Source organism: Gymnoscopelus microlampas (assembly GCF_963454915.1).
Source record: "Gymnoscopelus microlampas genome assembly, chromosome: 21".
In the NCBI taxonomy this organism is placed as follows: Eukaryota; Metazoa; Chordata; class Actinopteri; order Myctophiformes; family Myctophidae; genus Gymnoscopelus; species Gymnoscopelus microlampas.
In genome coordinates, this window is record NC_139958.1 from 31,493,238 (window position 1) to 31,505,929 (window position 12,692).

The window sequence follows — 12,692 nt, forward strand, 5'->3', positions numbered from 1 at the left end:
AATAAGATGGCGAGAGCAAAAATTCCTTGCTCTGCCTTTTTCTGAAAGGATGACCTTTCTAAAAAGGCTTAGCACTGAAGTCCGACCCTAACCATTCCCTAACCCTAACCTTAACCGCACGCGGAAGCCACTAGTCGGAGTGGTGAGATGTCGGAATGGAAGGAGCACCCCATTCAGTGCAATTAACAATTGCGTTACGTGCAATGTTTGGACCAGTACCTGCAAAGCACAGAAAAAGTACATCTTAATAATAACTTAACCTGGCCTGTGCCTGGTAGCGAACTTTCACTACATCTGTGGGTTGAGCAAAAGCCACCGCCTAGGCCCCGGTGGTGCATCGTGCCAGCAGCCGACTTTCAATGCCTACATCTGAAGCAAAAGTTATCGTATTATATAGAATTATCAAAAATATTAAATCTATATTGGATCTGTCAGATTTTTCATATTCCATCCTGATTGGCTAAGGTATGTATCTATAGTTTGCAGGAGTGGTTCACTTTGAACAAAATGCCTCAAATCATGAACACAGTTCCCGATTGGTGTGCAAGGCAGAGGAAGAAATGCCACCCTTTTCACATTGGCCTATTATAGCGCCACAGGCCGATTTTTGCAAAACAAGACGGATCTGTCCGATTTTTTTATAGTCCATCCGGATTACCAAATCTACAAAATGCCTCAAATCATGAACACAGCAGATTCCACAAACCTCTATAATGAATTCTGAATATTGCTGGCCCACAACAACCTACCAGACTTGCCGGAGACCTGTGCTCCGGGGAGCACTTTTCCTAGTTTATTCTTCACTTCATCACACGACGGCATTGCTCACCGACAAACAACTGAAAAACTGCTATTTTCTGTGAGCGACACTGACAACAAAGTAACTTTGTTTTACAGAGTCATAAAGACCAATGCGGACAGAGGCAAAGGTCATCTGCCTCTGGAGTCCAGCCACCAGGCCATTGTAAAGGCTCACAATGTTCCCTCTTTACGGACCATTGTGGTGATGGTGCCAAACACACACACACACACACACACACACACACACACACGCCCGCACGTGCGCGTGCGTGTGTGTGTAACATCCATCTATTGTCCATATGGACTGAACACTTCATTCTTATCCTAAGACATGAGAAAATCAAGGTCATCATCGCTACAGTATATTTCTCTTCTTTGTGCAGTGGTACAAGCTTCATATGGCTTTGACAATACTGCATGTCATTTTTTCTGCAAATCTTTATCACAATACCCCCCATACCTACATATATATAAATATAAACATATATGTATTTATTGTCAGGTCTTTTCTAGTTAAATTGTCACTGACACACTGCAATAGGTATGCTAAATAAACAAGAATATGTACTGAATGAATATGGATATCGAATGTATTCTGAAGGTATTCATTCCCAATATTCCTGTGTTTCTGAAAAGAGCTTTCCAATATTTCATCAAGTAATCTCATTTACTGCTTCAGTTACACAAGCAATGTTATTACTATTCATCATAATATTCAATAATACCACAATCAACTAGTCTATGAGGTACTGTAGGTTAAGATGAGATACAAATTAATCCCAGACAATAGACCCAATTTATGTTAAAGCTTTATTGGGTTATACATTTTCCATAAAGTAAGTACATGTCTTATTGCCAGCAACAAGCCATACTTTCACAATGATGAGCAAACAGCTCTGTAAACAGTGACATTGATGAATATAAACCTACTTACAGTATTTACAGTACACCATAAACTTTTTAACATTTTACATTAATATATACCCCATTCCTTACAGTGCAATTCTGTTAGTTAAAAGTTAAAATCTTCAATCACTTCAATCAATATTTGGCGAAATAATCACAGCAAATGTGGTTCTAACCTTTGACATCGTCAGAAAAGTCATAGTTTTAACTTTTAGACAAAAATGTCATGCTACTTTTTCACAATACCACGTCATCTTACAGACTTCATGGACAGCTTGACACATTGTCCACCTTCACTATCAGTGGAGCAGATCCAAGAGTCTTCTCTAATTTACTCCATTGCTCCATTGCAGCCCTTTTAGTATAGGCTTTAGACTCATGTTTACAAATCAATGCTAAGCGGTGAAATCACACCTGTATTCAACAACACATTCACATCGGAAGTCCTGTGAGAGGATCTGCATTCATGAAGCTCCGGTGGCACCACATAACGACTGTGCTGTTGTGAAACTTGGGCCTAACATGTCATGTTTGTCGAACAACGCGGCCGCACGACGGAGTAGCCTTTAGAGTTGGCGTCCTTGCCTGCACAGCTCTGTCTGAGAAATGTGTAATTACACGGAAGAATGAGGTCAGAATGGAGACTCCCAGGACTGCTGTGCTCTGGTCATCGCTCGCTTAATCTGTTCATATGACACAAACATCAGAATGTTCCAAGCCCCCAGTCGCACGTACGACGGTATGAACCTGAAGCAGACAAAATACAAGACAAGTGAAGAAGTGTACATTTCAATTCTAATATGCAGTACTATACAGAAAATCATGAGTTTTTATTTAAACTAGTGTAAACAATTGACCCTTAGCGGTATGTAACTCTGAGAGAGTACAAATCGAACCAAAGGATCCATTTGAACACTTTTGTAATTAAATTAACACACAGGATTTAGCGTGTACTTTATGTGAACATGATGATGTATTTACCCCTTATAGAAAGCTGTGGGTCCCTCCTTTGTCAGCATTGTGACAGTACAATGTATGGCACTCTTGTACTGCTGTCCTGAGCCTGAGCCTGAGTTCATGTAACGTGTTTTGACTACATCCACCGGGTTAGCCGCAACTGTTGTAAAGAACCCCGCTATGAAGGCAGCCGTGAAGTGACACGGCATGTTATCTGTGGGTAAATGACACATTCAATTACACCAGCCTCACATTACTTTATACTATGGCTGTCACTGGAATGATCATTTCTTGTTTTTCTTATCTGTCTCACCTGTCATGAGGTTATGCTTCAGGATGAGCTCCTTGAACATGTCATAGGTTACCAGCTCTGCACAATTCACAATGGCGCAACGTGCTATGTTTGGTATGGTACCTTAGAGCAGAAACAGAGAGGTGATAGGATCAGGCATTCAGGAACCATCAAGACAATGGACCTATGACATCAGTACGTATGAAAAGAAAAAAATAATAATCATGGAATGTGGACATCTTCATTTAAGATGACCGGTACCTTTCCAAAGGCCCCGCACTCCCTCAACACGAGCAATCGTCCGGTAAGCATCCATGGTGCCACGGTATCTTTTTTCACCGTCAGTCAGACCCTGGGCTTGGAAACGTACTTTCACCACATCTGTGGGCTGTGCAACAATCACACACAAGGCTCCTGTGGTACTACCTGCCATGAGCCGGACAACGATCCCAGCATCTGAAGAAGAGTATAATGATTTAAGATGAATGAGTCACAGTGAATCAAGGGGGTCAACACATGCTACTCAGGTGTGTATGGAAACTCACTCTCTGAGCCTCGAGAGTAGAACTGCTTCATGGAGTCGTAGAGACCGATACGGATAGAGGAAAAGAGCATCTGCCTCTGGAGTCCTGCCACCAGGCCATTGTAAAGGCCTCTGGCTCCTTCCGTTCGCACTATTGTCGTGATGGTACCAATAACCCCCCGATACTTTATAGCATTGCTCCTTGTTTGAGATTCACCTTGGATCTGTGAATTAAAATGATACAGTACATACAGTATGATGCTGAGAAACAAACTATTAGAATGTTGTCTGGAGAATAATATGGTTTATTTTAAATAGACTAAGAATTAGATATTGCTGCTTGCAATACTCAATTTATTATATAAAAAAGCTTGATTGCTTATGTGGAAAACTGAAAATAAACCTTTCTAAAAATAAATGAATACATTCTTAGTGCATCTAACCTGTAGTCTGACTTTAGAAGTATCCAGGGGAAAGGTGACAAGATCAGCAAAGCAGCCTGCACAGCCTGCACCAAAGAACTTGATGGTAGTAGAAGGTGCCAGGTCTGTGGCTTGTATGCCAACCATTGCTGTGCTGGGATTGGTGGGGTGTTCACAGGATTTGGGTTAATTAATGGTGTATTTTTGCCCTCTTTGTATATCTAAGGAGACAGAGATGAGATGTCCCTTACAAACTAATCAGCTCATAAATACAGGAATCATTCCAATGGATTCATGACAAAGAGAGCACAACAGCGCAATGTTCTCTGTTGATAACTATGCATAGTTAGTTTATTGTTATTGTTATTTCTTATCATTATTATTTTTTTAATCTTAAAATAATTGAATTGTTGTACATACCTGTGAGTGAAGGCAAAGAAGAATTATTCAAGTTGTTCACTGTGGTAAACTTGTTGATTTTCTCTTTCTCTTTGTAAGTCTGATATTCTCTTGAGATGTCTTGGCCATAAACTGATCTTCAACTAAGCAAACCAGCATACATTACTCCCTGTTGAAATGAACCACATTCATCACTGAATTATGATAATTCAAGAAGGCCTGTGTCGTTGTAATTAAACACGGTTCATGTATTACAATAAGATAACATATACATTATTGATATCCCTATATACTATCCCCCATAAATTATTACAGCACTAAGTTACAACTAAAGCTAGTGACAAAAATAAGAAAACTTCCTTCCTTATAACTGACACAATAAATAACAATGAATAATGTGTATACAATGGCAGACTGTCTATTAAAATGAAATCAGGTGCATAAAATATAATCCCATAAATAAATTAATGTCACTTAATTGAAATAGCAGTTTTTACCTTATTGAAGTAATTCCATGTCAAATTATTATCCAGTATAATAAGGCAAATATATCCTTAATAAATCCTTGCCAGTTGTCCTTAGTCCTTTGTTGTATGGCTACAGTTGTAACACTGAAGGAGCTCCTCAATTTATGCAGCAGGTACCTCAGATCCATGCCATATTTAAGCATGATAAGCTGGTCACACAGTGCTCCTGCTATGTTTATTATTATATCATGTTACAGGACACGGCCGGCTATTTTATTTACTAAAATAGCCTACTATACTTTCCTAGAAACTGTTTGCCTCAACATCACATGCTGACTCATGTTCCCATTGGTTGTTGTATATAGCCAATCAGCCAGAGAGGCCTGTCTGGATTCCATGCATGCTTATGCCTTCCGTTTACATAATGGTACAGTGAGTGTTGTTTGTATAGCCTTTTCACAGTGCCAATTGGAAAATAATATACACATAATCTTAAAGTCTGCTAAATATCCAGAGTATAACGTACAATAATGAAGATATATTTAGTTTTATTAATATAACATGATTTCAATTATGAAGCCATGAGTAAAACAAATTCAGTCTGTAATTGCACTTGTTCATTATTCTCTTGATGCATTGGATAAGTAAAGAATCATGTGCCCACTGACCTGAACCATCATGCAAATTCCTACATTACAGATCGCCACAATTGGACTGTCTGGTTAATTATCTACACCACTCACACATGGGGAAACGCCTTGCTTCTTAGCCCTGATCTTTCAAGACAGATTCAGAGCTCCAAAAAATATGTATGTTCATTTTTTTTGCCGATGGGTTCCCAGATTGCTTGGCCCATCTCTACAATGCATTGGGGTGGGGGGAATGGACCTGGCATCTGTATGCAATCGATTGATTACGTCAGAATCAGGCCATTCGTGTTTGGCTAAGGAACCATGTTCTAACAAAGGGAGCGACAGTGTAGAGGTTGGGTGCAGAGAGGGGTAGGAAGGCATCTGGGAAGTGGTGTAAAGTAACTAAGTACATTTGCTCAAGTACTGTACTTAAGTACAATTATGATGTATTTTTTACTTTACTGGAGTATTTCCAATTTCCAATACTTTTACTTCTACTTCATTACATCTCAGAGGCAAATATTGTACTTTTACTCCACGGCAGTTATTTGAAAACTTTAGTTAGTTACTTTTCAGATATAAATTATGATATTATGAAACATACATTAACAACTTCAGCCCTATTTTATACAAGATCTACAACCGATCTACAAGCTCACAACATGTCGCATCATGACGCGTTGTGAGCTTGTAGATCTGCTATTTTCAAACATTTTAGTACTTTTACTTTTGTTACTATAAGTACATTTTGATGCCAATACTTTTGTACTTTTACTCAAGTAAATTTGTAATTCCGGACTTTTACTTATAACAGAGTATTTCTATATTACAGTATTGATACTTTTACTTAAGTAAAAAATGTGAGTACTTTTCCCACCACTGAAGGCTGGGAGGGCTGGTGGCTGTGTGCTGACGTCCTTAGCAGGCATTCCTCTCTACGTGTGATTTTCCATGGTAGCTGTAGGTCATGGCCCTCAACTCAACTCAACTCAAATTGTATTTATAGAGCACATTACAATGACCGAAGCCAACCAAAGTGCTATACAACACATCAATGGAAAAACAACAATGTTACAGTGCATACAGTGCGAAGATACAGTACAAAAATACAAAATACAAAATACATAATACATACGGCAATTAAAAAATGCATAGCAGAAAATAGTGAGCTAGAGACAATGGTCGTGCTGTATCAGATTACCTATGTTCAAAGGCCAGGGAAAAGAAGTAGGTCTTTATAATAATGATTTTCTATGGACTGCGAGGCTCTTATATTAAAAGGAAAGCTATTCCAGAGCCCTGTCAGACCCATGCCCAGCCGTTGACTATGCGAAACAGTGTCTCCTAAAAATCACCTGCTGTTGTGTGTCAGGGAGTTGCTTTAATCTCTGAAGTGTGTCAGTTCTTCGCAAATCTCAACTTTGGGTACAGTCTCAAAATTGTGCTCCTCCTGACTCATTGGCCAGTTCTGCAACATCCAAACTGAATGCCCATGATATATTTATACTAGGTGAAAATGATGTTTTAACCCATTAAAACCGGGAAAGCATCTGTGTCATTTTAGATTTTAGTAATATATACTGTACTATAGCAACATAGGTTTTTCAGAAAACTCTTGGGATTTAGAACAGTGGTTTAGAACAGTAGGTCTAAAAAAAATAGCAGCTATACAAGCTCACAGCGTGTCCAGTAACCTTTGAGAACATACTAGCCGTCACTGGTAAATAACTTGGTCATTTGGCCAAACTCAACAGCTCTTAAGTCACTCTCTCAGCTCTGTGCATAAAATGTAATGTGATGCCTCTTGAATCACGACTGGTAGCCTTTTCTAATTTTCACTCTGTAAGAGAGGAGCTGTATTGTGTGATCTGTCTATGTATTGTGTCTTTAAGTTATGTTTTGTGATTTTTTTGTATCCTGATGGCTGCTTAGTGCTTGGCACAAAATGAATTTCCGCAAGGACAATTAAGTATCTATCTATATATCTATATCTCTGGCCCTGAAGATGAAATTGAATATTGGTGTGTGACAGTGTCACAAGAAGCCTACAGTAGTTATCCCAGTTATCCCCGTCACTTTCATTTACACTATTAATCACATCAGCTGGGACTTAACAACTTTAACCTTGGCGTCCCTAATTTGGGGGCTTGGGCATGGCAGAACTGGCGAACATTCAGTGAAAACGTGAACATTCAGTGAAAAATAGCAGATCTACAAGCTCATAACGTGTCACATTGTGACAGGTTGTGAGCTGAACACGCAAACACAAAGAACACAAAGACTATCAACAGTCAGAGTCATAGAAATAAAAAAGTGTAGAACACAAACATATATTTCCATTCATAGTAATTAGACCTGCTGGTGGCGCTATAACCACCGCCAATGTGAAAAGGGGGGCATTTCTTCCTCGGCTTCAGTGGGAATGTGCGTGCAACATTTCACAGAAATTGCACGTTGCGTTCATGATCTGAGGCATTTTGTTCAAAATGGACCAATCCTGCAGACTTTGGAAGCCAATGTTAGCCAATAAGAATGGAATATGAAATATCGGACAGATCCGTCAGTATCACATGACTATAGAGATACTGTGTACCAATTAGCGTGATCTTTGGACAGAATCTGAAGGAGTAATATCCAGAAATGAGTTTTACAAAAGTCAGCCTCCTGGTGGCGCTATAAAAAGCAGATGTGAAAAATGCAGGGCATATGTTTTTCCTTGGCCTCTAGGGAGTGTGCGAGCAAAGTTTCACGCAGATCGGTGCAGTTGTAGTTAAAAGCGCCAATCGGCCTCTTATAGCGCCACCATGAGGCTGATTTGAACATTTTCAAGTGGCATTTCATCCTCGGCCTAGTGGGAATGTGCGTGCAAAATGTCACGGAAATCGCAAGCTGCATTCATGATTTGAGGCATTTTGTTGAAAACGGACCAGTCCTGCAAACTGGCTAAGATTGGAAGCCAATCTTAGCAAATCAGGATGTAATATGGAAAATCGGACAGATCCGTGTTGATCACATGACTATAGAGATATTGTGTACCGATTTGCAGGATTTTTGGACAAAATCTGTAGGAGTAATATCAAAAAATGAGACTCCTGGTGGTGCTACTGTATGACAACAATTTGGGGCAGAGGTTCTGCTTTGGCATCCAGGGCATGTGTGTGCACAGTTTTGCTGTGACCTGGCCAACGGTGCCAGAGGTTAGCTGGTCACAGACAGAAGGACACACAGACACACGGACACACGGACGGACGGATGGACGGACGTACAGGGTGCAAAACATAGTCTCGGCCGTGCCTTTCAAGAGACAAAAGGTCCTGGGGACCTAATTGTTTCCATTGTGGTCCTACTGTATGTATAATTCAATTCACCAACATAGCATAAAAATAACACAATAATACATATCAACAAATATAAAACACTACATGTACAAAGGAGAAAAGGGAAACATGTTGGCAGTGAAAGACACCTCCTTTCTATGGGAAAATTGTGTTTACCTCCCCTTGTGGTCTCCCGATAGATGGTTTTTCAGGCCTGTTTTAAAAGAAGACAGTGATCCACATTGTTTAAGGGATGGTGTCAGGGCATATTCCACACTTGAATGATGAACCTTGAATGATTTATGTTCACAGCTATGACATGGGGAGGAAGTCTATTGACGTTCAATGTGGCAGTAAGACAGGTTTAGCTTGTTTTCCAGAGATGGAGGATCAGGGTCTTGGGGGATATTCTTTTTTGAAATGCTTTGCAGGAAGAAGAGGTGTTGTTGGATAAATGTATCTGTAGTCTCCTGCTGTAGCTGACCTTTTCAGATACAAGTGCCTCCACGTTTGTGGCCATTTTCCCACAACTGTAGGCCTTAATATTTTTGATTAAATGAATGGCATGGAAGTGAAAACTGTTACATAATTTATTTTATTACATAAGGTACAGTGTGTGTGTGTGTGTGTGTGTGTGTGTGTGTGTGTGTGTGTGTGTGTGTGTGTGTGTGTGTGTGTGTGTGTGTGTGTGTGTGTGTGTGTGTGTGTGTGTGTGTGTGTGTGTGTGTGTGTGTGTGCGCGTGCATTTCCAAAGAATTTTATTCATATACTGTACCAGTATATTATGAGGAGAATCTTGAAACTTCATGACATACAAACGGCATTTGTGAGACAAGATGATGCGCAATGGCTATTGTTAGTCCTTTCCCGCATCAAAGTGCCGCCTGTGAAGTGAGCACATTCCCCAAATTGTCACTGCCAAGATAACAAAAGAAATGCCACAAAGCACCGTGGATGGACAGGCTTTCAGACTTGCTCGCTAATTGCCTTTAAGAACCATAGTGAAAGATTCCCTAAAGGAAAACGATTACCGCAAGAAACGTTGAAAAGCAGCATCATGACAAAGTAGAAAAGTTGAAAACGGAGCTCTGTGAAGCAGGGAAAATAGCAATCGCCCCCGACTCACTGTGGTGTGGGTGATGGCTGATTTAAGCAGTCACACCTGATCACAGTCCAATTAGTTTGGACTGAGACCAGGTGTGACTGCTTATATCAGGCTCCACCACAGCCATCACTAACGCCACCCTCACGTACAGCGCTCTCATAACCGAGTCATTATGTCATCAGTCATCAGCTGTCATGAATGTCACATCTCCGGTGACTGGGAGATTGGAGTGCTGTCCTGCAAACACAGCTGAAAGATGAAAGACACTCAACAGAAAATAGAGCAGCTCAGTTTAGCGATGCCACCGAAGAAGAATGGGGTCTATTATATTGCAGCCTGTGTGTATGACAACGCGGTTACGCCACAACTTTAGATTGGATATCTGTCTTCAGTTCTGCACACTTTCCAACAGTATAATTAGTAACAGTATTAACATTAGATATACTGGCATTCCCAACGAGCAGTGATTCTGTGTTCTTTGTGACCTGGGAGAAGTGGTGTAAAGTAAGTAAAGTACATTTACTCATTTACTGGAGTATTTCCTATTTTCAGTACCTTTACTTCTACTCCACTACATCTCAGAGGCAAATATTATACTTTTACTCCACTACAATTATTTGAAAACTTTAGTTACAAGTTACTTTGTAGATTTTGATTAATATTACATAACATACATTACCCACTTCACTGAAGTGGCTTCAGCCTTATATACATTTCGGCCATTTTAAAATAGACGATTTACAAGCTCACAATGCGTCGCATTGCGACTCATTGTGAGCTTGTAGATCAGCTATTTTCAAAAGATTTTTATACATTTTATGCATTTGAAAACTTTGAAATGGGACATTCTGCATAATGAGTACTTTTACTTTTGTACTTTAAGTATATTTTGATACCAATACTTTTGTATTTTTACTCAAGTACATTTTGAATTCTGGACTTTTACTTGTAACAGAGTATTTCTACAGTGGAGTATTGATACTTTTACTTAAGTAAAACATTTGATTACTTTTTTCCACCACGGCCTGAGAGTTGTGGAGGATGAGTTTCATTTTGTTTTTCACTGTCCACTATACAATGATGTAAGAAATGATTCATTTGGGGGGGGGAAAATCCAGGATAAGAATCCAGATTTGTTTTGGATGTCTGTTGGATATTGTCAAATTGTTCTTTTTTACCCAAACTGCTGGGGTTACAGTCAATCCACAGTGCATAATGATGTATAAAAATGTACAGAGTTGTCATGAATATGGACAGTAAAAGTGCAGCGTGAAAAGAGGAATATACAGTCTAACCACAGTGGAGGGATTTGTTTTAACCATAGTTGCCTTAGCAGGCCATAAAGTGATGCCAGTGAAAAACCCAGAGTCTATACCACAATATAAACTAGTTTGACTCTTTTCAACAGTTGAACACAATGAACACTATGGGGAGATGGACTCAAGTGTGTCATCCTCTTGGAGAAGGCTATTACCAAGCTGATTGGTGTCAGGACTCTAGGACTCACAGATGACAAAAGGCAGACTGTTGGAGACAACCTACCCTCATAGAAGTTTATTGAGTGCACTACTAGAGCACTGTGCAGCAATAGAGTAGCTATCTGTGGATCGGTTTCAGTTGGATTTGTAAGAAATGAATAGAGGGGCCTTTCTTAACCACTTAAAGGGATATTCTGCTTGTTTGGGGTACTTTTAAAGGGATATTTCACTTTCAAAAAAAGAAGTCATTTTATTGTCTACTCAGCTTTTGCAAACACCCTGGACAGTTTTTAAGTTGCTTGTTTCAGAATTTAGATTTGATATTAATTTGATCAGACATATTAGATTAATTGAAAACAGTGTCCTTGGTTCTGGTGACTGATATCGTCCTTCTAATGAGGAGCCGTGTTTTTTTTAATTACTTTTTTCATTTAATTTGTCCCCCAAAACGTGTAAAAATAAATAAATAGTGAACTTGTTTGAAAGTGAATTTACAGTACAAGCTCACACGTTAAACCTCACATTTTGTGAGCATGTAGAACTGCTTGTGTGTGTGTGTGTGTGTGTGTGTGTGTGTGTGTGTGTGTGTGTGTGTGTGTGTGTGTGTGTGTGTGTGTGTGTGTGTGTGTGTGTGTGTGTGTGTGTGTGTGTGTGTGTGTGTGTGTGTGTGTGTGTGTGTGTGTGTGTGTGTGTGTGTGTGTGTGTGTGTGCGTGCGTGCGTGCGTGCGTGCGTGCGTGCGTGCGCGCGCCTGACTGGAACCTGCATGGGTGTACTATTCTTAGTTGAATATATTAGTAGTCAGTCTCTGATTTCCAAGTGACACATTTCAGCTTACAAAGTTGTAGACATGACAGATTTCCATTGCTCCCCTTTTGATAACTTGAACCAGCCAATAGCCTTGGAAAGTTGTTGATTGTTTCATATTATGTTCTGCCAACTAACTAAGTTAGCTGTCATCAATTAGTTTAGCATACTGTAACTATAACTAATGATGGAAGGGGCTGGGATGAGATAAGTCTACCAGATAATTTCCTACAGAATGTTTTTTTCCCCCCCTGGACTTTCTATGAATTACGGGACATTATAACTAGCTAGCTAGCTATTTACGCTCATTCTTGTTGAACATTGTGTGAAGCACTTTTGTACTTGCCAATTCAATTTGTTCAAATGACCGTCACCACGCTAAGGCATACACACTGGAAACCAGCCTGTTTAGCTCCACTTCACCACAGAACACTGCAGTGTGATTTGCGCGTCTTCATTCACAAACAACAAATTGCTATGGATAGTTCAAGAGTGGACAGGAAGGCCATGCCAGTGCTAGATGCAACTGCATGTTGGTATGTGGGAAGCTGCCATGATTATACATTAGTAACCCTTATGCACCTTTCC

General features: G+C 39.8%; 1 protein-coding gene across 1 annotated transcript; it reads right to left on the reverse strand.

Moving 5' to 3' along the window:
- Positions 1–2,284: 2,284 nt before the first annotated feature.
- Positions 2,285–4,889, reverse strand: LOC311037550 (dicarboxylate carrier UCP2-like). The gene is made up of 8 exons (XM_084046755.1): positions 4,798–4,889; positions 4,322–4,469; positions 3,923–4,122; positions 3,502–3,703; positions 3,218–3,412; positions 2,978–3,079; positions 2,689–2,878; positions 2,285–2,454 (listed from the first exon to the last, which is right to left on the reverse strand). Exons 3-8 carry the CDS (start codon positions 4,046–4,048, stop codon positions 2,340–2,342), a joined length of 930 nt encoding a protein of 309 aa, XP_083902881.1. The 5' UTR covers positions 4,049–4,122; positions 4,322–4,469; positions 4,798–4,889; the 3' UTR covers positions 2,285–2,339.
- Between the last annotated feature and the right edge of the window lie 7,803 nt (positions 4,890–12,692).

Coding starts and splice junctions, on each gene's coding strand:
- LOC311037550 (XM_084046755.1), bottom strand. CDS start 4,048: ATGGTTGGCATACAAGCCACAGACCTGGCACCTTCTACTACCATCAAG. Junction 3,704..3,922: donor CTTCTAAAGTCAGACTACAG/GTTAGATGCACT, acceptor TTTAATTCACAG/ATCCAAGGTGAATCTCAAAC. Junction 2,879..2,977: donor GAAGCATAACCTCATGACAG/GTGAGACAGATA, acceptor ATTTACCCACAG/ATAACATGCCGTGTCACTTC.